We start from the raw sequence: 26,385 nt of genomic DNA on the forward strand, positions 1-26,385 counted from the left end.
TTTATAGCCATACTTGTGGATACTCCTAAAGAGAACGCACAATTGAGCATAAATCAAAAGTTAAATTATTATATTTGTGGTTCAAACCTTGTAATTGCTAGAACTCACTCCAATTTAAAAAGTTTGAAGTAGTCTAGCGACCATTACTTTAGGATATCAGAAAAAAGAAAAAAATTAGTTTGCGTCACAAAAATTTGAGTTTTTTACTTCTAAAAATCGTTGTGCGATTTTATACTCAAATTAACTTCTCTTGACTTTCAAAAAAACGAAAAGTTACTTCTGCATACGCATCCAAACAGGCTATAAACTTTCTTGTTGACCCAGAATCCTAAATCGGGTGCGGATAGCAGGAGATAAAACCAATGAGACTATACTATTACGAAGAGGACAAAGTTCAGACCAAATGGACTGTCTTTTCCTTCCTTGAGAAACCCCTAGAAGGCTAAAACTATGGTTTCACTCCTGAAGAAACCCTTTTTCTCTTCTCTTCAAACACTCACTCTCCAGCGCCTAACTAGAACACTCAGCTGTAAGAACTAACGACAACCCATTCTTCCCTCTCTCCCAATCTCAATCCCTCCTTATTGATATGTTTGATTTTTCGATATTGCAGATGTTTCTGGGGAGAGAAGAAGCTCTGAAGAAGTTTCATCTGAAACCAACTCTAGTTTTATACACCCAACTGCTATTATTCATCCTAAGGCTGTTATTGATCAGGTAATAATACTCCTGTTTTTTCAATGCTTCTATTACTAGAGTATGCATCTTAGTTACAATCACAATATTTCTTCTCAATGTAATTTTTCATTTTGTTCTTGTAGACATAATTACAAACAGGTTGCCTTCATTTAAGTTAACGATGCAATGGACTAAATTTCCGAAATGGTTTAAGTTGGTATTCGTCCATTGATCCGTTGACGTATATACAAGTTATGGATCATCTTTTTGGCTATTAGTTTGGGGGTACTGCTCGTATAATCGTGCAAAAATAGGGAAATTTTGTGTTTTTATGTGCGTTTCATCATATGTTTTTGGTTTTTATATATAGGATGTTACTATTGGTCCATTCTGTACAGTTGGTTCAATGGTGAGGATTGGTAAAGCTTGTAAATTATATCCTGGGAGTCATATTTTTGGAGATACGGAGATAGGGGAACGGTGCACTTTAATGACGTAAGCTTTACAATTTTGCCATTTCTATGACCTATATTCTGGTTTCAATCATTGTTCTTCTTTTACTCAAGGAAAAGTTTCACATGGTATTTGGAAGTTACTTTTTTTACTGTGTTCTTGTGGTAGTTGTTTGCCTGGAGTAATTGTTTGCTTTCAAACTGTGTCAGGCAGTGGTGCTATTGTTGGAGAAGATATTCCAGGGCGTACAACCATTGGATGCAATAACATTATCGGGCATCATGCAGTGGTTGGAGTGAAGTGCCAAGATATGAAATACAAGGTTAGTTTCTTTCTACACTGATAGGTACCGAACAGTGTAGGACTGATTTAAATAAAAGAGAGTATCTTAAAGCAAGAGTCCTAAGCTTCCATGCCGCATAGGCGTACAACTAAAATCTCAACTGACTCCTCAAGACTTCAAGGGTGGCAAACTCAATGAGGGCCCTCTTTCCCCTTTTTTTGGCATGTGCAAATAATTACTCCGGCTCAAAATTGACATATGAAACTATAATAATGTAGCAGCTCTTGTCGGTGCTTTAGTGGTCATTTTCAAAGGAATAAGATATTTGATTTGTCGTATATTACTTTTCTGGTTAGCCAGGGAGCGATTGTTTCCTCGATGTTGGCGACAACAACGAGATCAGAGAGTATACATCAATTCACCGATCTTCAAAACCAAGTGACAGAACGGTATGGAGATGCTGTAGCTAGTTGATGTTTAATAGATACTAATCCTTTCTATTAATTAGATTTCATATATTGATTGGCTTCCAATATTTTTAGGTTATTGGTGACAACAATCTTATTATGGGATGTTGTCATATTGCGCATGACTGCAAACTTGGTAACAACATTATACTTGCAAACAATACTCTCTTAGCTGGGCATGTTGTGGTCGGAGTAAGTCTCTGTTTGACAGTTCGATACATCCATTATTAGTTCTCAGTCATGAAAATCTTTGTTTGTACTTGTAGTAATTTAATTCAGGTTCTGTAATGTAGGACTATGCTCACTCTGCAGGCGGTGCTGTTGTCCATCAATTCTGTCATCTGGGTTCACATTCTTTCATCGGTGGTGGTTCTGTGGTATGCTTTTATTTTGCCTCTAAATATATGCAAAACTATCCTCAACACATTAGAGTTTCTGCTGAACAAAGTATTTCAATTGGGTTATACAGAGATAATCGAGTTAATTAGCCCGATCATTTTGGCGTTTGCAATTTTCGCAAGTCTGAAATGTTGCTTATTTTTCTAGGTTTCACAAGATGTTCCAAAGTACATGATGGTTACTGGTGATAGAGCCAACCTTCGGGGATTAAATTTGGAGGGTCTGCGGCGCCGTGGATTCTCCAGTGAAGAGGTTGGCCTTATTCCATATGAATATAGTTTGGTTTTTATTAACTCACTTTCATATCCTGATCACTTTTTTCTGTATCTGCCTTTAATCTATCTTCTTCTTATGCTTGGATCTTTTTCTGTTGTTTCTCGAGCTTTATAGCATACTGCTAATTTTTCTTTTATGGCAAAAAAAAATTAAGGTTACAGGCATGAGGAGGGCGTATCAAAAAATGTTCATGCCAGTAGATGGAAAGTTAGGGGGTATTGAAGATCGTCTCGCTGAAGTGGTAATCTTCTTTTCTTGGTTTAACCAGTGTAACGTGTTTTACGACATGTTTAATTCCTCATAGTTATTTTATTATGGCAACGGCAATAGAAAGAAAACTGCTAATGTTTGAATTAAAACACTTATAAAAATGTTCTAAGCCGAATCTTAACTGAATGAGTCAATAAAAATTTAGTTACATCCATTAAATGAACACCAATAATACAGAAGAAGATTTATATCCCTGCATCATTTGATTATATCACAGGAGAAAACTAGAGAATTAGCTATGTTGGATGTTGTGCGCTCTATGGTTGAATCTATTCGGGACTCTTTTGAGCAAGACCGTCGTGGAATTTGCAAGTTCAAGCATTGGAGTGGCTCTTATAGCTCTAGTTAAGGTGAGTTCCTGCAACTCGAAACAACTTTGTCTGCATCCTTTTATAGATAATTGTTTCGACTTACAAACTGTAAAAATCACTATGCAACCACAAAATCAAACTTCTCCAGAATAGCTTAATAACCAAAAAGGCTCACAAATACAAACAAATTGTTCGTTTGTTTATTTTTTGGGTGAAAAAAGGAATCATATTAGAACTGCTATAAATTTGAATCTGGTTTATGTGGTATTAGCCAGAACAAACTAAAAACAGGTTCTTGAAATGCACACGTTTTTAGGATCAGGATATAACATCCAAAAATATATCTTCTTTACATTCTAAAGTGACTTGTAATCAATATTTAGTGTATAATCAGTCGTAAGCACTCACTTAGATACTTGGGCAGGACAGCCCTACATTTTTGTTGCCTGTATTGTGCCCTTCATGGCTTCATAATCGATCCAATAATTACAACAAGGCACCAATTTGGCAATGTGATCTAAACTTGGTTCGCTAGCCAAATAATTGGATTCACTCAACCTTTAGATGTTTGTGTGTGCTATTAGGTTACTCACTTTATCACCCCGCAGAACAATAATTTTCACCAAAAAAACTAGTTTGCCTGTCAAAGTTGAATGCCACTGCTTTATTTTGTTGTACAGGTATAGGACTTTCAAGAGAGTGCCAAGAGGTTGAAAAGTACTCTGCCCCGGAACAAGCTCACAACCATGAATGATATGGAAGTTGGTTTGCAGTTTTCTAAATTATTCAATTATCCAATTTTCTACCCGGGTGTTAGATCCAGTTTAGTTCAGATCAATGGGTGTATCTCTATTCTGGTTTTTGTTCTAGTAATTTAGTATATGAAGAATATGGCTTTGTTAATGGATATTAAGTTCAGGACGCGGAATTGAAGCATGGGTAAGCTTGAGTAAAAAAGACTTGTCTGAGTTGAACGTCATGAGGAACTTCTAGCATCTATCTCTTAGTAGTTGGGTTGACAATTATAAAATGATAGTATTTCTAAATCCTCTCTGTTTTCTCAACTTATATGTTTTATATCTTTTTGTATAAATAAAGGTTATTCGTCGTCTGGTTCATGGGGTTTTTAACTATGATCCAACTTTGATTCCCAGTTCTTCAGAATTTAAGAGATTGGATGCCTGGACCAATATTTCAGAAGAATCTTCAATCCCTCATTTTCTTGAACAGTCGGCCAATTATATACCTACAGTAAAAGATTCAAAGGCTCCAATTATTTTAAGACTCCTTATTTTAAAGAGAAACTAAATCGTTAGTATAATTTTATTATTTTCTTGTTATAAAGTTGAGTTGGGATAGTTACTACACCATTGTTGTTAATTTGTGTGTTCTAAGTTACGGCACGGGCTTTAGTTTGTTGTTGTTGTGGTTGTTACTGGTTACCATATGACCCTATACGAACTTATTGGACTTTCCTCCTGTGATATGGATGGAGTTGCTTTTATTTTTGTTTTGGTAGTGGTTGACAATCTTTTAGTCAAGATATAAGCATATCTAACTACTAACTTTCTCGGGTAAAAAAGGTTGTCGAAGTTGATCACAAAACCATGATTTTCCCTGTCTTATCTTATTTTTGCTAACCATAATTTATTGTTGCCTTTACTCTGGTTTCAGAGCACAAACCGCTGTTTAGGAGACGTATGTTTCTGAGAGGTTATAAGTTCGGTATCTGATTGCTCAGTCTTTAGGAAGATTTGCAATGGTGTTGAGAACAAAAATTACAACACACATGCGCTAAGTCAAGTGTCTTTGTGACACCTGCAAGTGTAAAAATATGGCAAAACAAATTCTATTTGTTTTGGTATTAACGGTAAAATGAGATTGCTTTGATCGATTAGAAGTAAATTTGGTATTGCATGTAACACAAAGATCTATGAGAAAAGTGCATTCTTAAGATTGTAAAAAGATTAAGATTTCATTGTGCTTGAATTTCCAAAGACATCATTTTTTAAAATGCGATGGGTTGCTACGAAAAATTAGGACATCTAAATTGGAAAATATTAGAATCCATAAACTGTGCGGGTAAACTCAATTCCGTGGAGTAAACTTCTCATCCTTCATTTTGTTGACCCGACCCATAATGCAACGGCAGTAAGGTGCAACACCAGTCTGATGAGAAATTAATATCTCATTACATTCTATGAAGATCCAAGAAGGAAATCAGCATTTCATATCCCGTGTCAATAGCTACAGGATGTCAAAACTTCATATCAGAATTAGGGTGCAACAAAACCTCTTATTTGTCTCAAAATCTTTCCTAACATCCAAAGCACCTTTCCTCCGTTATACTATCACTAATTTATAGCGGAGTGGCTTTTTAGGCCATCCACCGTCAGTTGTCCATGGGACAGATCTGGGCGTAGTTTTATTCACCTACCTTCACAACTAAATGTGTATCTCTTCTACTTTATTGTAGTGGGTGGTTTAAAACACAGTTTTTTTTCTTCCAAAACGTGTCTAACCCAGGTCCCACTCTTCAGTTTATGATGTATACGTGGAGTACTTATATGCCGTACTAATCCCACTGTTCGGTTTTTAACTTACAAAACAGTGAAAACCAACTCCAACTCTCCAGGTTATATGACTTCTCCCCACTTTTCTTTTACCCAGTTTCATTACCTGTTTCAAAAACATCAGAATCTTTTGTTCTCATCACTATGGAATTTATTTGAACTTTGTTGTGTGCTGTAATTTTCGGTTTCATTTCTGTTGGGTGTAATTTTGTTTTTTCAGTTTTGCTAGATTCATGGATGCAGTGAGATATGTCCACAGTTGCATCTTTAACACCCCTAATCGCACAAAGAAAGTGATGAGAACTGTTCCCTGCAAATGGCAATCGACAGCCCCGGTTACATTTAGGCACAACTACATCTATCAAACCAGCAATCACAGGAAGATTGTACGAAATAGTGTGACCGGACCAGAATTTGGAATACCTTCAGACTCAACTACAACTGAGTTTGTAACAAAGCTAATTTAGTTAAACAAAGAGAAAATGCAAAAACAAGGAAGAATACATCAAAGGTAGTTTTTAAAGATTGTATTGTTGTTTCTGACCATATCTTACTTTGGTTTAGGCTATTGAAATTTGAAAGTCTATGGATGATTTTTCAGACAAAAAAAAACGGAGTGCGGCGAACAACAACTAATGGTTTGTTCTTGGACACAAATTATCCATGTTTATCTATATATGGCGAGGTATGCTAATTCATTGGCACACAGTTAGTTCAACAATACCTAATTCTTAGTGTCTCACACTTTTTAATTGTTGTAACAGATGGATCGGGACTTGGATTACTCGGTAAGAAAATCCAATAATCATATTTTTAGACGTCTTGCGCTTAGCTTTCTGACTATCATATTAACGGAAACTCTCGATTTCACAAGATTAAACATTTAGCAATGAATGGTGTTCTGATTGACTTCCATGATATGAAGGTTTGTTCATTTTATTTTTTCTATCGGTTTATTTTGTTTTATTTTCCATGAAATGTAATCTACTTTCCATGATTTGACGGTAACAGCCGATTGAGGATCGTCTGATTGTGACTGATTGGGGAAGAAAAAATATGTTGCTACTCCATAGGTAAACGATATCACATTTTCAAACATTCTTACTGGTTCAAACATTCTTATTGGCAAATGGGAGAATTTATCTTAGTTTGCACTATGGGCCTGAGTGGAAACAAAAACATAAGCTACTACTCATATATTAATTTTTGTAGAAAGGCCGGCAAATGACAGACCACATTTATCTTAGTTTGCACTATGGGCCTGAATGGAAACAAAAACACAAGGTAACTCATATCATTATTATTTTCTGCATATGTGAAGCAAATTTGCTAATTCAGTGTATGGTATTCTCAGATTGTTGTTCGTGCCCCTCATTGGATACACATGCTGCTTATAAACACTTCCATATTCGCAAACATGGTGAAGAAAATGTACACTTAAAAGCCTGAGAAATGTGCACCAAGTCAACATTGAGCTTTCTAATTTTTAATGCAATATTGAGAAATTTACCTGTAAAAGCTGTTGTGGAAGCATTTGAATTTGATTGTTGTAACTCTACTTTGTAAATAAATTTTAGTACAATGTTGACTTTTTTTTAACATATAATTTATTCTCAATATTTCTTTTTACATACATTCCGTCGCAGTCACTTGAACTTAACTTAATCGGGCTTGGGATCCAAAAAATCCCGGTAACACGTATACTTAGTACTAAAGAAAATACTATGAAAAAATGCGGCTCCAAGGTTTCACTCATAACGGAAGATCTAAATTAAATTAGTAGGGAAAAATACTCAGGTTTAGATGTCCATAGTCACGATAATATTGATTTGGAATTGCAATGAACATGTTTATAAAAAATGAAGCAACACAATTGCAGATTAAGGAGATTCCCTCAAAATTAATAATTTATAATATTGGTAGTTGTTTGTTTGCCAAACTACAGAAAACTGGTAGGTGTTTGTTTGCCAAAATACATAATGGTTTTTAGTAAAGGTGGTTCCAACATATAAATAAACGGTTATTATTTGAAATCCAAACCATAACTATGGTCACCCATTACGTTGTCGTTTTTTTACTTTCTTTCCCCACTATGCTTTCCCCACTATGCAACAGTTACTTAGTGGGGCTAACTTACACTGATCTTCTATAAATGGATTGGTTTATCGCACTCAAAAATTAATTCAAGAATACAGAAGATAGCCAAAGAAGATATAACATGTGAGCAGAAGATAACTTAGCTATCGGATCCTTCCGTGGTCCATCTGTTCATTTTATGCTGCAACAGTTTTGATTCTCTTTTATTTTCTTTGTATAATGAACTTATTCAATGTTTTCTTATGTCTGCTCATAACCATATCTGTGCAATTAATTTTCTTTGCACAGGTTATAGTATGATTTGTTTTCTTCGTTCAAAATAGTTTTTTAGGTTCAAAATTGGAAACATTACTAATCCAAAAAAACAACATCATAGTTTTGTGTGCTTGGGAAAACTTAAATTTTATTTTGTGGGTCACTGTTATTTACGAAACTTTGAAGAACTTCGCACAAAAGGGCCTTATTTTGATCAAATGGTGCGATGCTATACATTTTGATCAAATGGGAGAATGATCAAATGGAAGAATACCGTGGACAATTGTGAACTTCGCACATAATCGTTTCAGTTTAACCAATAACCAAGCACTTATGATTGCTTTTATAAGCTATCCAGTGAATTAGGGTCGGATGCATATCTTTGGTCTTATTTGAAGTATGAAGTTAGCAACACTGACCGGATATTTCATGCAGGAACGATCAAGCGGCAACGGTTAATGAAAATCCCCAGGAAATTCACATAGCTTCCCAAGTAAATGTATGCATAATCTATACATTTTTAATTTTTCCAGTTAAAGTTTAAAATTTTACTGATATTATATATCGACAGAGAGCGTCGTTAGCACAGCGGCAAAGGCGTGCAAGAGAACGAGCAGAAAATGCAGCGAGAGCCACCATCGTTGTAGATGTACGTGTTTTAGTGAGCTTGGTCTTAATGATATTTAGTATTTGTCCAACAATTTTTTTGGTCCACCTTTTCATTAAGACTTTACCCGGATATTTATTATGATTACGTGCCCGAAATATTGGTCAATATTTCAATCAACTGCCGATCCAATTTCAAAACTTGCTTCAGTGAACTGAGAGCTAATCAATAAACTAATAACCCAGTTAACCTGAAGATTCTACATGCATCTCTTCCAATATAAATCGTCGATATACTTTTTTTTCCCACCGTCGCATACATGACACACACAAAATGGAAAATTATCAGGATAGAATTACTCCTACACGAAGGTCAGTTGGCCAACAGAGGCGTCGCAGGAGAGAATTTCAAAATGATACACAAATGGTTAATGAAGATTCTCATCGCACTGAGGTACAACAACATAGCGATAGATTACCACCACAAGTAGCACTTCATATACAAACTCAACAACCACAACACTGTTTCACGGAATCAAAACAGTTGCAAAATGATACGGAAAGAGAAGCATGACAACGTTTACTAAAGGGTAAAGGAAAAGCTATTTATGTCGAGGTGGGTACATGCACCATAATATGTGGAAATTATTCTCAAATTGAAAGCTACATTTTTTACATCTCCTGATTAAATTGTCGGAAATTTAGAATCATAATTCGAAACGGATGCGTCCTGGAAATATCATTATTAGAGAGAGGGAGGAAGGATCATATGCGCCTCATGATACTGATTCTGACGAAGAGGTATATGTTTTTTTATTTTTTATTTTTTTTGTTTGAAGCATATAAATAGGTATATGTAATAGATCATAAAAGACTTCAATTTTTTTAGCTTATATGAAACTACATTTCTAGGTTTCAAATAAGTCCGTAAATGCTTATAAATTTCATATGCAGTCAACATTTTTACCTAGAAGAAGTGATATTATGCCCGACATGACCTTACAACGGACACCTTTAGTTGGTACCACATTCTCAGCTCAAAACATTCCAATGTAAGAATCTAAATCTTCTCTAACAATTTTCACCTGGGAACATGAGTATAGGTATATTGTTTTACATAATGTAACGCATGTGCAGGCCCTCAGTTACTGTTGAAGAAGAAAATGTTGATTATGATAGTGATGAAGTAGATTACGGCGACGACGACATACATTCCCAAAATACAACCATGAACCAGATCCCGACTCTTCACACCAATATACGTCATTTTCTGGGACAAATGGATGTTGAGTGTCGCCATTGCGGGGCATTGCACTGGATGGCGGAAAAACTAACAAGTTCATCTTTGATAAACCCGAAATTTGGTATGTGCTGTCTTCAAGGAAAAGTTCGGCTTCCTTTACTGCGTGAACCTCTAAGACCCTTAAGAGAATTATTTGAAGGCAATGACGCAAGATCAACTTCTTTCCGTAATTATATCAGAGAGTATAATGCAGCAAACGCATATACCAGCCTTGGATGCAAATTGGATGAAAGAATTTTGAAAGGAAGAGGTCCAAGACCTTTTGCAATACATGGGGAACTAAGACATTTGACAGGAGGAATTCTGCCACTGCCTGGGAATGAGAGACATGCGGTTTACTCACAACTATACATCTATGATCCTGCTTTTGCATTGTTTGTTCGTGGCGAACGAAATCCTAATTTAAATGTGGATGTCCTTCAAACAATTCAGGATACTATGCTCCAATTTAATGTTTTCTATACCAAGTATCGCCAAGCATATACAATATTGGATCAAATGAGTCATGCAGACCCGAATTTCCGTGTTTCCCTTCAGTACAACAAATCAACTGATGTAAGACATTATAATCTACCGGTAGCGGAAGAGATTGTGGTTATCGTACCAGAAAAAACTTATAAACAGACTGGGCCGCGAGATATTATATTGCATTTGAGAGAAAATAACGGGCTACAACAAATTTCGGAGTGTCATCCAGCATACTTGCCTTTACATTATGTTTTGTTCTTTCCTTTTGGAGAGCTGGGATGGTCACCAACATTAAGGCACTGGGATGCGGCCGCGAATACCTATACGAATACCAAATTAACTCAAATGGAGTGTTATAATTACCGCATATTTGAACGTCGTTCAGAATATTCCACCATATTAAGAGCCGGAAAACTATTTCAACAATTTTTGGTTGATGCATGGGCCGCTACAGAACAGAGTAAACTTGCATGGATCAGATTCCACCAACCGACTTTGCGTTCGGATTGTTACAGTTGCATCGCAGATATGACAAATGATGATTTGAATCCGGGGGATAGAGGTAATCCTTTTATTTTACCATCTTCACATACTGGGAGCGGAAGGCATATGCATGAGATATATCAGGATTCAATGGACATTACACGTTTTCATCACCATCTCGATAGTTTTCTTACAATGACATCTAATCCTAATTGGCCAGAAATAAGAAATGCACTTTTCCCACGTCAAACTTCACTTGATCGTCCTGATCTGGTGGCTCGCGTTTTTGAGATTAAAAGAAAAGCTCCGATGAAAGAAATAAAGGAAAAAAAGGTTTTCGGTACAGTTGTTGCCCATGTTTATACCATCGAGTTTCAGAAACGAGGATTACCGCACATGCATTGTCTTATATTTTTAAAAGATTCCGAAAAAATTCGTACGTCAGACATGGTTGATAAATTTGTTTCCGCTGAATTTCCGGATGAGAAAAATGACCCCATACTATTTGACACGGTCAGCAAGTGTATGGTTCACGGTCCATGTGGAGATCGAGATCCGGGTGCACCGTGTATGGCAAAAGAAAAATGTACCAAAGGATATCCAAAGAATTACACAAACACAACAACTTTGGATGAGGGTGGGTATCCAAGTTATTGTCGGCGTCGGTATGGAAGAGAATTAACGGTCAGAAATAACAAAAAGGCATATAATATTGATGTTGTTCCATATAATCCACATCTATCAAGAATGTTCAATTGCCACATCAATGTGGAAATATGTGCGGGCATAAGAGCGGTTAAATATATTAACAAATATATTTTCAAAGGTGGTGATCGAACTACGATGGTATTGGGAGAACATGACGAGATTCAACAGTACATTGATGCGAGGTACATTGGACTTGCCGAGGCAGTATGGCGTTTATTGGAGTACCAGTTACATGAAGAGAATCCGAGTGTACAGCGGTTATCCGTGCATCTACAAAATAAGCAACGAGTTGTGTATAATTCAAAGCGATCAATGAGCTCTGTTATACAAACAACACAGGAACATAAGACCACTTTGATGGGTTACTTTGAGTATTATGCTAAAACTCCAACAGCTCCGGCCTATACTTATCAAGAGTTCCCGCAACACTTTGTATGGAAAAAAGAAACTAAAGAGTGGAAAATCAGACAACAAGGTTTTTCAATTGGAAGAATGTATTTTGTTAGCCCTAATGCTGGCGAGTTGTACTACTTACATATGTTACTCACAAATGTAAGAGGTGCCCAGTCTTTTGACGGGTTAAGGACTGTAACTAATGGAGAAGCGTGCACGGTCCATGATACGTTAAAAGAGGCATGCATTGCACTGGGAATATTAGCAAATGATGGAGAATCGTAAAAATGCCTTCAAGAAGCGGTGGTTATGCAAACCGGAAATCAGCTGAGGAAACTGTTCTGCATTATCCTATCAGAATGCAATCCAACAAAACCGGAGCTTTTATGGGCGAAATATCGAATGAACATATGTGATGATCTTCAACATAGATTACGATCGATGTTTAATATCCTAAATCCAACTGATGAACATGCTATGGATTACGGATTATACCTGTTGGATCAACTGCTTCGACAATCTGGAAAAAAACTAGAGAACTATAAGTCAATGCCACGACAAAGACATGATTGGGGTCAAATAGTGGGTAACAGATATATTTGGTACCATCGAAAACTTCAATTTGCAGTAAGGGAATCTGTGCTCAATATGGATATTGAGAGATTGAATGTCGAACAACGGACGACGTACAATACAATAGTGGATTTTGTGAATAACCGCGATGGTCGAATGTTTTTTTCTGAATGGAAGTGCGGGTACGGGGAAATTTTTTTTGTACAACACAATAGCAAGAAGTTTTCGTAGAGATGGAAACATAGTTTTAACTATTGCTTCATCGGGTATTGCTTCATTACTTCTTGATGGAGGTCGCACAGCCCATTCGACTTTAAGATACCATTTAATGTCCAAGAAGATAGTAATATTGGGATTAGTAAGGACTCCGAGTACGCCCAACTATTTAAGAAGTCAGATTGGTCATATGGGATGAAGTTTCAATGCAACATAGATTTTGTATGGAGGAGGTTGACCGTCTACTATGATATATTCGTAGTGATGACAGACATTTTGGAGGTGTAACAGTTGTTTTGGGTGGAGATTTTCGATAGACTTTACTGGTGGTCTCGAACGCAGGTCGTGAACAAACTGTTGGAGCATCTATAAGAAGTTCATTTCTTTGGGATTATATTAATGTCTTGAAACTAAACCAAAATATGCGATTGGAACAACAACCAGAAAATTTGGAATTTGTTAACTTCTTACTAGAGGTAATAAACCAACTATATCTTTTTAACGTTTATACAAAGTAAAAATATACATATCGTAGGTGTAATAATTTCAATTTTGTTTCGTTCATATGGTAGATCGGGACGAACCCTAAAGAAGTTGTTAACCTACCATCGACAATGAACAAATGTCAAAACATGCATGAGATGATATCTTCAGTGTACCCGCTCCTGGGAAAGGATGGACCAATGTCAACAGAACACTTAACCTATAAAATTATTTTATCTCCACGTAATGAAGATGTCCATAAGATTAATCTGGGGGCATTAGGAAATTTGCAGGGTGAGGCTTATACATATCTTGCTGCTGACAAGATGATTCGGGATGGCCACGGAAGGGATTCAAGGTTCACAACCGAATTTCTCAACAATTTGAATCCACCAGGATCACCTCCATTTAAGCTAGACATTAAAGTTGGATGTCCGGTTATGTTATTGAGAAATCTTGCACCAAAAGAAGGTCTGTGTAATGGTACTAGACTGGTGGTCACGAGGTGTTGACGATATGTGATTGAAGCTAAAATCATAACAGGGTAAAAGGCTGGTGAGATAGTATTCATCCCAAGAATAACTTTTCAACCTTCACCTTTGGAGCTAGACATACAAATGGAAAGACGCCAATTTCCCGTACGTGTTGCATATGCAATGACGATTAACAAATCACAGGGACAATCGGTGAAGTATGTGGGCATCAATTTACGCACTCCAGTATTTAGCCATGGTCAACTTTATGTGGCATTGTCTAGGTGTACTGCTGCTAGTAGAATAACTTTATTGATGCCAAATGACTCGAATGAGTGTTTTAATCTGGAAACCAAAAATGTAGTGTATCCCTAAATTTTATTGTAATATCAAATTACTTCCTACTTCTTAAATATTTCATAGTATGATACATATAATTTTTAGTATTGTTTAATATCCCACCAGCCAAATGGAATTGGATATGACAAAACGTGATCGACTCATTAAGTCCAAAGCGCCGAAGGCGCACGAGAGGTTGAGCCCAGGCCGAAGGCCTGGGTGATACCCTAGTTAATCTTATATCAAAACTATGTAAAACAGTATGCTCAACAATTTAATGTAAGATGTTACCGAAATTTTTTCTAAAGGTTCACCATTTTATACCCAATTCCCTTGAAAAGATTAACTTGTTAACATACTGAAGGAAAATAGTTAATCTGTCAACAAAACTTGCAGAATGCTCGAACTGTATTGGTTGCTCGTTTGAATCTCAACAAGTTTCTTGAATAACTACCGGCTAATGTAATAACGTACTTTGAAGGTTCAACCCGAACAACAACGAAGTGGATCCATAACTCACCGAATATGACAACACTGTTCAAGGGAATCAGATCTGAGTACAACATCAGCAAGGTTTCCCAGAAGAGATTAAGAGAGAAATTGAATTAGATGAATTCTTCTAATCTTTAATACGGTAAGAGGAAGAAGGAAAAAAAAAACTAGAGCCATTTTTAACAGAAAATGGGCTATATAGCCAAAATTGTGTGTTTCCTGGGCTAAATGGACAGTTAGGATTCAGCCTGGGTCAAATGGACAGAGAATTTTTTTTAGTTGAAACTGACCCAATTACCCCTCTCTAGATCTCCACCATTTCGATTCTTTCTTCTTATGCTCTCGATCTTTTGTTTCTCCACCACCACCGTTTCAGTCATGGTTGCTGTTACTTCTGTGAGATCGAGAATTGAGAGATTTGATGGGCAGAGAAGATGGTGGTCGACGTGATGGGTATGATGGCTAAGATCGAGAATCAGTAATGGGTTGACTCGAATTTGGATTATGAAATTGAGAGTTGCAGTGAATGAATGAAGTTAGGGTTTGCTTCTTCGGGTAAATCAGATGAAGAAATTGTGAATTGATAAGGGTTTCCGTAGATAGAGAGGATGAAATTAAGATGGGTTCGATCTGTGAATCCGTGATCTGAGAGCTTCCACAATTAAATTAATTCGAGACTGTGTATTTGATGGGTTTAATGGCCTATTGAGTTCAAGAAGATGAAGTTGTATAAATTGATATGAGACTGAACTTAGTTACAACAATGGAAAATTGAGAAGCAGATGGGATAGAAGGAGGAGCAGCAGATGCTGTTGTTGAATCTGAAACGAAATTGTAATGGTTTTGAGGTTGGATCTGTGATGGCTTACAGTGAGGTTATGAACTTGAAATTCAGGGTTTGACTCAACAGAGGAAACGGGGGTTTGAAGCTGCTTCCGATTGAATGCAATGGTGGTGCTGAGCATTAAAATTTTTCTTCCATCAATTTCACTGGTAAGTTTCTTGATCCTATTGGTTTAACTTTTGTAAAATCCATTTTAAAATTCATTGAATTTTGTTTGTATGTAATTAGTTTCATCTGGGTTAAGCTTGTGTAAAATCTGGATTGACCTGAAATTGCTTTTATCCATTTTATACTAGGATGAAACCAGTATCATCATGTTTTGGATTGGCCTGAAATTATTTTCATCCATGTTATACTAGGATGAAACCAGTATCATCCTGTTTTGGATTGACCTAAAATTATTTTCATCCATGTTATACTAGGATGAAACTGGTTTCATCTAGTTATAGTCTGTGATATAATTATGTTTTCGTCAAAATACTCAGGATGAAAACTAGTTTCATATAATTTATTCATTGATATACCATTTTCGTCAGAATACTCAACTAGAAACCAATTTCATCTAGATGTAAACTTTCATATAGCTGTATTTTCGCCAAATGTGCAGGATGAAACCAGTTTCATATAACTTACATATTGATATACCTTAATTTCGTAAGAATACTAAGGATGAAACCAATTTCATCTAGTTGTAAACTATAATATAATTGTTTTTTTGTCAAAATATGCAGGATGAAAACTAATTTCATCTAGTTATAGACTATGATATAATTGTATTTTCATCGGAATATGCTGGATGAAATCAGTTTCATCTCGTTTTGAAGGTGCGGCTGCAGGATTGGACCGAGCTTGGTTGCAGTTGAAACTGAGACTAAGAAGATGTTGTTCTTGCTGATAAACAGATGAATTCGAGGTTGAGTTGTTGTTGCTGGAAGATTATGATGATGAATTAAGAACATGTTTGGTTCAGATTTAATGAAGATGGGTTTCTGAAATTTGTTGTCTTGATGTTGCTATTGAACTACAGGTCTGGATTTTTAAGAATTTGTATTGATGTGGCTGGCTCTTGAACACAGTGAAGATGGTGATGGAGTTGATGCAGGTTGGCTTGGGTTGTAAACTAGTGGTATTGAGGTTCAGGTGGGATTTGAACTGAGTTTGTTGGTAGTGATGTCAAGAACAAGGAGGAGTAGTGGCTGCAGTTTTGTGAAGTTTCAGTGGTGGTTAAAATGGGTTTTGAGTCTGCAATGGAAATGTGATGTTGCAGGTGAACAAGAAATGTTCTGCAGCTAATGGTCTGAACGGAGTTGTAATGGCTGATTATGAAGTTGAGGCTGTAAATGAATGTGCTATCGAATGCAGTGTCTAGAGCTGTGTGAGATTTGGACAGAAATGGAGTAAATGAGATTCTCTGTGTTGATGGATGAAGATTGCGTATGAATTGCAGGCCAAGCATTGGAGCTGGAGCATGAAAGATGAATGTTAGGAGATATTGCAGAGATTTGAGCAGAGATTGACAAGAAGATGCAGGTACAGGCAATGGCAGGTTGTTATGATAATGCATGGACTGAGATTGCAGTTGTTGGCCAGAGAAGATGATGGTGTTTACTGTGAAGCTGAACTGAGGCAATTGAAGGAAATGTGTAAATGAAATGCACCTGGTAGCTATAATAAAGAAGCTGGTGATACTGAGATAGCAGGCAAGAAGCTACAAATGGGTCTCTGGAATTGGCAGTTGTGATGATGTTGTCGCAGAATGAGAAGGTTTCAGTACAGCTGCAGATGGATAATGGTTCGAGTCTGAGAACCGGTGATATAAGGTGGTGCAGAACAAGGATTTTCTTCTTATTCTTGGTGTCTAGTGGAGTTGTGGCAGCTGGAGTTACATGGGATTGAAGATTAAATGGTTATGATGCTGTTGATTACAAGGAATGCAGTCGTGTGTGAAGATGTTGTTTACAAGAGACCAAGTTCAGTTTGAAAGACAAGCTAGAAAACTAGATTTTGGTCAAGTTTTTATGTAATCAGTCAGGCAAAGGAATTGGCGCTTTTCCATGGTTCAATGGTCACGTTTGGCAGTTAAGGGGTATTTTAGGTGATTGGTATTTTTTGGTTTTTATTTTCCTGGGTCAAATATCCTTTTTGGCTGAATGAACAATATTTTTCTGTTTAATGTCCATATAAACAATATCTAAATATAGCAGTCCGTTTCATCCAGGAAATGTTTGTTTTGACCTTTTTGATCAATTTTGTGCATTTTTAAACGGGTCAAAGAGAAGTGATTGTGCAACCATAGTTTGATATGTTGGTTGGCATGGTTACATTTTTATTTTAAATAGCTCTGGTGATTGGCCATAGTTTGAGATGTTGGAAACACTATACAGATTGAGTTTCTCATAAAAAAATTGTTTAAGTTATTTTCACTAATTCTTTCTCTATCATAACGCCATAAATATACCATAAAAAAGATAATAAAAATGAATTTGACGACAAAAACCACAACGCCCATAATATTGACATCAAATCAAATCGAAGTTTAAGCCCATACCTGAACTTTTTATATGAAAATTACAGAACGTGTACCATCTGAAGCCATTGAAGATGATGACAAATTGAATCACATTAAGAAAAAGAAAGACAAAAAGGTAAGGTTTTGTCCTCTAACGTGTAAAATATAAGCTTGGTTCACATGTAACATCCCAGTAGAATCAAACGTACTGAACTGTAACAATATAACCACTAATACATCTTAAACTCCTAACTATTATAATTTCTAGGTGACCTCTTTTCAAATAAAAGCATTAGTCACGCAATCATTGTGTTAATACCAAAGCCAAAAGACTACCTTATATGGTCATATTGCATTTGTTGCGAATCCACGACTCCCCTCTGACTTTAATGTGTAAAAATAGCCCCTTATGGAAACAAGCTTCCAAAACTGTCACCTTTAAATGAAAATATACATATAACATTCCTTTTGGATTTTATAGACATTTATACCCTTATTTAGAAAAGGTCTGGACCCTCTTGATTGAGTCAGCTACCACCTCAGAAAAAAATTTTGACTGAGTCAGATACACCTCAGCATAGATTTGACCGACACAAATCTCTCGTTCTTTCCGTCCTCTTGTTATTTCCGTCATTTTTCAGTTCTCTCCTTTCATCTGCTTCCCTATCCAACTCTTCCCTCATTATTCCTCTTCAGTTCTCTCTCAGAAGATAAAATCCTCTGAAAGATCGAATTTCATTGATTCCATCCCTAACCCTAGCTCTCCAACCCTTCCCTAATTTTATCTTACTTTTCTCTCAGTTTATTCAATCCGCTGCAAGATTGAACATTGCATTGATATGCAGGACAAACATGGACGATTCACAGCAAAACACCAACACCCTATAACAGAAAAACTATATATTTTACATACCCAATTTTCCATCTATGAAGAACTAATAAATACGGACAAAAAGTAGGTATCTGAAAGAAGAGATTAGGGAAGAAGATTTGGATAAAGGGAGAGCCAAGAGAGTGCAGGATAAAAAGATATAACCCCAACTTCAAAACCAGAAGAAGAAAAAAAAAAGGTATGATTTAAGGTTTGAAATTATCTGTCATCAATCTGAAATTAGGATTCAATTTTTTTAGATATGAAATGAAAGTCGGCAATTTTTGGTTAGGTGTTTAAGATTCTGAATGATTAGTGGTTTTCTGAAATTTTATTTGGTTAATTGAAGATGAGATTTTATCTTTAGATTTTTGGGGTTTGTGAAACTGAATCTTAGTTTGTTTATTTTTATGTTAGTTTCTGGTATTACCATAAATTATCATTTTGTTATTCTGGTGCTACAACATTCTTAAAATTATCATTTTCGGGTTTTGTGATAAGATGTGTAAATGATGCTCCAGTTGTGCTTATTGTAGGATATTTCTTCTTGTGGTTTAATCTTTACAAATCAATGGGTATGTGGGGGTTAAATTTTAGAATTTACAATAGACTCTGGGGAATTTGGGTTCATATCATGATTAGATTAAATAATCAGGGCACTATATGACTAAATGTGTATGCTGCTTATGACATTGGCTCTTGGTGGTAGGATTAAGAGCTGTCATAATTAGGGCTGAACATGGTTTCGGTTTTCCGCTGGAACCGGACCAAACCAGACCAATTAGACAGAAACCAAACCGAACCATTTCCTAATGGATTGGTTACGGTGTAGAAAGTGGAAAACCGATAGTGTTGGTTTTGGTTTGGTTTGACCTCTAAAACCGAACCAAAAACCATTGGAAAACCGATTAATTTTTAAACTTAATTTCTACCGTTGATTTACAAGTATTAGATTCTACCCATTGATTTAGAGGATAAATAGAAATCCTAAATCTAATATTTCATTATGATACTCTCCCTTTTTCTCCTTCTCTCAGTCGCCTCCCTTCTCCACCCCCAACTACAGCCGATGCTACTCGAATTTTTTCTTCCCGTTTTCCTTCTTTTTTATTTGTCAATAACTAAATTAAGATATATTATATATCTTCTTTTGTTCTCTAGAATTGGAGTAAGCTTTAACTATTCTTGATATTTTTTTAATTTTTTTTATCAGTAAATTTGTGTAAACCAGTACTATCGGCAACTATGATTTTTATATCTGTAAATTTGTGTTTTTTTTTTTTTGTTTTACAAAATTATTGGTTAACCAAAAACCACTGGGACAAACCGAAACCAACTGGAACCATTTGGAAACCGAACCAATGGTTAATGGATTGGTTTGGTTTAGATTTTTAGAAATCAATAATATTGGTTTAGATTTTTAGAAACCAATAGTATTGGTTTCGGTTTTGGTTTGGCTAGAAACCGAACCAAAACCGACCATGAACAGCCTAGTCATAATATCTTTTTTCCTCTGATGTATGGCCATAAACTATGATTCTTTTGCAACTTAAAACACTGGCATGTACCTATTTTAAGTTGTTGTTATTGTTGTAATTTAAGATTGCATTTATTTGGCTTGTTGAGTGTGAAGGATCTATCCTTCCACTGGTGTATACCAATGATGCTCACAGTAAAACCTAGTTGATTTTTAAATTGGTAGCGGCCAGTTAACCTTAGGGATGTGGTATCCACAAATAACGTGTTTAATTCAGTCATGTTTTTTCTAATAACTACATCTCACATATATAATGCATTTCATCAACTTTTAGTCTTGTTTCTTTGTTAGCTTGTTTTGGTTAATAGACCTTTCGGATTATTTATGCTGGTGATGGTATGTGTGTGTTGAACGTAGTTTTAGGTAGACAAGAACTTAGTTTTTCTTAATCACTATAGCTTTGTGTGCATAGTGTAATTTGAGTAATTAAAGAATATGAATTACTAATATGTTATTACTAATCTCGACTTTATTATTTTTGTAGGTTCCAAGTTATGGGTGTAGGAGCGAAGAAGAAGAAGAAGTATTCTCGAAAAGTGAAATTTGTTGTTGGTGTGGATGAAACAGTGTTGAATGCCACTGTTGAGGACAAAAGAGTGGTATCTACAGATGGTGTTGAAAGGTAGATAGGTGACATTTAGCCTGTTAAGGCTAACTATTCATTTTATGTGTTGTTTCTGGTCACTTCTTCTTCTTCTTTTATTGCTGGAGATTCACATAAGATATTTGCTGAATACTTACTTTTAGATATAGTTTTGAATTTACTTGTACTAATATATGATTGTATGGTATTGGTGGGCCCGGGAAAGCGTATAAAATTGAAGCGAAATGAAACGGGCCTACGGTTATACCGCAAGTGCACGGTCGTCAGTTGTAGCTCGTGCAAGTACGGGTCGATCCACAGAGACTGGGTGTGTTTGGAGTTTCTAACTATTTTGGGTTTCTAAATTTCTAATGGGCTTTGAGTACCAAAGGGTTTTGAATATCAATGGGCTTTGAATAACTTTGAAGCTTTTGCTTTCACAATAAGAGCAAGATGGGCTTTGATTAACTGTGAAGCAGTTTGGGCCTTAGCTTTTCACCTGGGCTTTGATTAAGTCCACAGTGGACTGGACCTTTGATTTTTGGAATGAACTGAGCCTTGGGCTCAGTTGGCTGGGCCTTTAGATTAGCTAGGCTCTTGGCCTTTTACCCTAACAGTGGACTAAAGAAGAAGAGAAGTGACAAAGAGTGAAAAAGAGATGGTGCAACAAAGAGTGACAGACAAGAGTAACAGTGGAAACAAGTGAACAAGTGGAAACAAGTAAGAAAAAGAATGAACTAACAAAGTAACAGTGAACAGCAAGTGATAAGAAAGGCACAAAACAGCAAACAACAATGGAGATAAACAGTGAAGCAAAGACAATAAAATGACAGTGTAATAAACCAAGGCCTAAGCCAAGGGCAGTGATGTGAAGAAAACAGTGAAGTAGAAATAAGAAAACAATGAAGACAAGAGGATGATCACTAGGACGTTGAATCCACCATTAACCTAAGGGATATTCTAATCACATCTAAAATACTTACCAAAGTACTAATTGTCTGATTAAAGTACAACTAGTCTAAGGGCTTAGCAACATTGGGCATGAGCTGCACATGATGAAGACTATCTCAGCATTCCAAACACAACATGAATGTCATAATTTGATCTGACTCCTTACTGGTTCATAGCTTCATCTAATCCTAGCATTTGAGGTTCAGGACATGATAGACATGAAGATAAACATACATTAACAGTTGACAGTGAAACAAAACATGAATTTAAACACAATAACATAACATGGGAAGCACATAACAGTGGATAAACTTAGAACAATTGAGGAACTAAACATTAACATCACATAGTATTAAACATAAAACATCACAGTGAACATAAATGGAACAGCACAAAAATTGGAGAGACTGGCTAATCCAGTTCTCCCAAAATCAAACCAAATGACACTGGCTATTCCAGCATGCGTTATACAACAACACAAGGTCTCAATTTATAGTTGCACACGTCCAACCCTCGAATCCCCAAAATATCAGAATTAGGGTTTCAAAGAAATCAAAATTAAATCATACCTACTTTCTGAAAACACTCAATAACGTCGACCCATTCTTCTATTGCGTCTTATGTGTCTTCCCATGCCTTCAATTGCCTTTCTAGCTCACTAATTTCATCAACCCCTAAAACTAGGGTTTCAGTGGGAAGAATAGGTTGAGGGGTTGATGTAATGAGTGGCTAGGGGATAGGAGAATGATGGGGTGTAGTTGTTGGCTGATATGAGAACTCGGTGGTGGTTGTGGTGGTGGTTGAGCGGGGCAGTGGAGGTGATGGTGGTGGCAGAGTTTTTCTCTGCAGACGGAATGGAGAAGATGGAGTCGATAGAAAGAAGGAGGGGAGTGTTTGGCGATGGGTATAGGGTTAGGTTGTTCGAGTGTGAGGCGGGCTCATCAGATTTCGATGTTAGGCGAGTGATAGGCGTTTGATCGATACATCTAAAATGCATCCAACGATAAGATGGAACATAGCCTTCAGCGACCGTCGGATGAAGAGATACAACGAAACTAACGGCGTGAGATGGAGTTAGGTGCTGTAGTGTTGGTCAGGAATTTCAGACTTTGATGCACGAAGAGGAGGCGACCGTTGGATGATGATATGGATCCAATCTGACGGCTACATGAGAAGTGGGTTATGGATTTAGGTTTTGGTTTGGGAGATAAGTTGGGCTTGGGATAATTCTGAGCCCATTTCTTCTTTAAGAACAATTTCTTCCTCTTCAAGCCCACTTCTAGCCTTTTGGTCTTGTGCACAACATTCTTCGCGGCTTCCTTGTGTAATTCCTCCCGGCTTTTCACCACTTTTCTGCTCCGCAACTCATCTAGTCTTTATTTACAACCTAGAAATACAAAATTAATTAATAAAAATATTTATTCTTGAAAACAATGAAAATACAGAATATGGGATAAAATGTAGAATTAATGCACAAAAGATGAGTTAAATGCCAAGAAAAATATATAGAAATATGCACTTTTTAGGACTCATCAAATACCCCCAAACCTGAATTTTACTTGTCCTCAAGTAAAACAAAACTAAGGAAATCCTAACTATACCACTGTCGCTGGTCTCTCGAATGCATTTAGCGTATGCACTAAGCCTTTTAAACCACTAAGTGTCCCTAGTGGACGAGTGAAGTCTCGTGAAGGTTTGCTTAGAACGTACCTACAAAGTTCTAGGTCAAAATATAAGCTCAGATTCCATCAAATGTGACATGTGCAAGACAGTTTAAGCTCACAGCAAAATGGAGATGTCAATCTAGCTATCAAAGGCACAATCCTAGCACTGATAACAAATAAAGACATGTGATAAGAGTGTAAAGTGTATCTACACATGTTTCTAGAATGACCTGAAGTTATGACTACTAACCACCAAGAGATAGTTTTTAGGCTAAGAACCGAATTCTAAGCCAAGCTAGCTGTCCGGCTTTACGAGAATTGTGAATGTTCACCCAATGAGTTGGTGATATTTCAGTTTACCCGCGTTATACATCGATGGCTGCACCCTCCTTGCTTATTACAAGACTATTTACAACAAAAAGATGACTCTTTACATGACTCTTATTTACATTGATTACTCTCTTTTTTTTTGGAACAAGAGAGAATATTGTCTTTAACATGACAAAACATGGAATAAATAAATACTTGATTTTTTTTTTTTTTTTTTTTGAAGAAAATTACTTTGATCTTTACAACATAATGACACTTTTGATACATGAACAAAAAGAAAAACATAATTACATGACTCTTAGCAAGAGGTGGCCCTTATCGAATGCATCCGGTCAAATTCTATGGTTGCTTTTCTTAACGTATCCTCCAACTTCTATCCCAGCCAACCAAAGAAAAAGCTAGTCAAGTCTCATTCAGTATTCTAAAGTGATTGGCAATCTAACTTCCTATCAAACACCTTGAAGGTCGAGGCTATACATGTATTGGTAGATCGTGCGCGTGCTAGTTTCTTATCACTATGTGAATTGTGCTAGAATCAGGGTGCCTAAATATCTAGACTAAGACTCCTAATAATTACATATTTGCACAAGAGTCAACATTTCAAGGTAAATGAGCTCCATTTTTATGTTTTTTTTTTTTTTTTTTTTCAAATTTTCAATTTTTTTGGAATTTTTCAATTTTTTCAAAAAGATGGAGTTTTGTTTTCAATTATGGCATATTATCGTGGTATCTACTCTATACCCCCAAACCTAAACTAAACATTGTCCTCAATGTTTCAAAATATGAACAAAATTATAATACAACATATGAAGAGGATCATGTTGAGTAGAGAAAAAGGAAAGAGAATACCCGATTTCGGCGAAAGCAATATTAGAACTCCGTTATTCAAGGAAAGAATCCAACATATGTCAGCCGAGATCATATTGGATTAGCAACATATATACAAAAGGAACAAAAGGATTTTTAAAATTTTTATCTACTGGATTTTATATAAAAAATTCACCATACACCAAAAGTCTAAAGAGTTGAGGATCAACCCAAAAGACAAAGTGTAGCGGTTTCAACAACTTCACACATGAAAGAAAAGCACGTGAAGCTGTGAAACCAAATGAGCTACCCCCAAACCTGGATTTTACAGAAGATATAATTTTGAAAACAAAATCGCGCAGTTTTGGGGGTTCCTCATGCACAAAATCTAACTCAAAGTGTACTTTGCTATGGACGGTCAAACATGCCATTTCCAACTGTGGTTTCTCAAAGATATTATATTTAGATGCAAAATGGTCCAAGAGGACTTGGGAAGCACACAGTTCCAAACCTAGATTAGGCATTCTCAGAAAAATTGGTTTTACAATATTGGTACAAACCAAATCTAGGTTGGGTGGAAGGCCATCAGATTGTGACTCATGTAGGAGAATAGGCACGTCATTATCAATCAAATCAAAATCTCCTAAATCATCTACACATGTCACATCATGCTCACAATCATCAATCAAATTAGCAAGTTCACAATCAGAATCATCAACATCATCAACAGATTTTTCCTCATGCATCGGCAATTCAATGGAAACATCATATGGAATACTAGAAGAGATATCATTCATTAAGGTCTGGGCAGAGAAGCCTAATGTATTTGAACCCAAAGGTTCCATAACATCATCAGTATAGACATGTTCTTCTAATATAACATCATAATTATTATCATCCTCAACAAAACAAGAGTGTCCTTCCCTAAAAACTATAGTGTTTCTATTCCACTCATTTACCTCTAGATTAGGTTCATGTTCAATATGACTATCATGAGTAGGGTTAAAAACACTATTTTGATAATTAATTTCATTAGGGATAACAATGCTGCTATGATCATTCAATGTATGCATTTCTAAACTAGCAGTGTTTTGTTTGAGGAGATTGATGTTTTCCATTATAGATTGCATACAAGGGCTCATGTGAAATTGTTCGTCCTCCCCTTGTGGTGATTGATACATGGGTGCATGGTTGTTAGGGTCTATAAATGGTTGATCGCAACCTTGAAAAGGTTCATGGAAAATATAGCAATTCGCAATAGTGTGGTCTAAGCCATCACATGCGGGACAAGGATAGATTTCAGGTTGCCTAGGAAAGTTAGATGTGACAGATTCCTCATGTGCTTGCTTTTCTAAAGCTGCGACTCGAGCTTCTAATTGATCCATAAGTGATGATTGTGTGAGTGAGGCTCTAGAAGAATGTTCATTTTCACGTTGCGATGAATGATGCATGTATGAATAGTCATTAGGGTTCATGTATTGCGGCTCGGGACTTTGAAAATGTCCATAATAATTCCTATGACTATTGACATCATGGTCCGTGGAAGGTTCATAACGTGAAGTTTGTCCATATGCAAGTTCTCTAAGGGATTTGTTGTACTCCCCAACTGTAGAAAAAAATCTATTCATGATTGGCTCAAAAGCTAAGTAAAGAATGTACAAAGCTCAGAATTTGGTTTTTAAAGGGTTTG

The 26,385-nt window shown here is 36.3% G+C and overlaps 2 protein-coding genes across 2 annotated transcripts; both read left to right on the forward strand.

The window, feature by feature from the left end:
• The first annotated feature begins 398 nt into the window (after positions 1-398).
• Positions 399-4,255, forward strand: LOC113353518 (probable acyl-[acyl-carrier-protein]--UDP-N-acetylglucosamine O-acyltransferase, mitochondrial). Its single transcript, XM_026597086.1, has 11 exons — positions 399-529; positions 614-717; positions 1,049-1,173; positions 1,345-1,453; positions 1,771-1,863; positions 1,957-2,073; positions 2,175-2,258; positions 2,428-2,532; positions 2,711-2,797; positions 3,044-3,176; positions 3,818-4,255. The coding sequence occupies exons 1-10, from the start codon at positions 451-453 to the stop codon at positions 3,173-3,175; spliced, it is 1,035 nt and encodes a 344-aa protein (XP_026452871.1). The 5' UTR covers positions 399-450; the 3' UTR covers position 3,176; positions 3,818-4,255.
• A 4,747-nt stretch (positions 4,256-9,002) lies between these two features.
• LOC113351374 lies at positions 9,003-12,308 on the forward strand. The gene is made up of 4 exons (XM_026595372.1): positions 9,003-9,122; positions 9,374-9,469; positions 9,623-9,720; positions 9,806-12,308. The coding sequence occupies exons 1-4, from the start codon at positions 9,003-9,005 to the stop codon at positions 12,306-12,308; spliced, it is 2,817 nt and encodes a 938-aa protein (XP_026451157.1).
• Positions 12,309-26,385: the final 14,077 nt, after the last annotated feature.

The sequence above is a fragment of the Papaver somniferum genome, chromosome 2, assembly GCF_003573695.1.
Source record: "Papaver somniferum cultivar HN1 chromosome 2, ASM357369v1, whole genome shotgun sequence".
Taxonomy (NCBI): domain Eukaryota; kingdom Viridiplantae; phylum Streptophyta; class Magnoliopsida; order Ranunculales; family Papaveraceae; genus Papaver; species Papaver somniferum.

What these genes read in the sequence shown, in the direction of transcription:
- LOC113351374 (XM_026595372.1), top strand. Translation starts at nt 9,003, where the DNA reads ATGGAAAATTATCAGGATAGAATTACTCCTACACGAAGGTCAGTTGGC. An exon ending in AAGATTCTCATCGCACTGAG is followed by an intron (nt 9,123 to 9,373) that starts GTACAACAACAT and finishes TCGGAAATTTAG; the next exon opens with AATCATAATTCGAAACGGAT. An exon ending in TCAGCTCAAAACATTCCAAT is followed by an intron (nt 9,721 to 9,805) that starts GTAAGAATCTAA and finishes ACGCATGTGCAG; the next exon opens with GCCCTCAGTTACTGTTGAAG.
- LOC113353518 (XM_026597086.1), top strand. Translation starts at nt 451, where the DNA reads ATGGTTTCACTCCTGAAGAAACCCTTTTTCTCTTCTCTTCAAACACTC. An exon ending in GTGGATTCTCCAGTGAAGAG is followed by an intron (nt 2,533 to 2,710) that starts GTTGGCCTTATT and finishes AAAAAAATTAAG; the next exon opens with GTTACAGGCATGAGGAGGGC. An exon ending in AAGATCGTCTCGCTGAAGTG is followed by an intron (nt 2,798 to 3,043) that starts GTAATCTTCTTT and finishes ATTATATCACAG; the next exon opens with GAGAAAACTAGAGAATTAGC.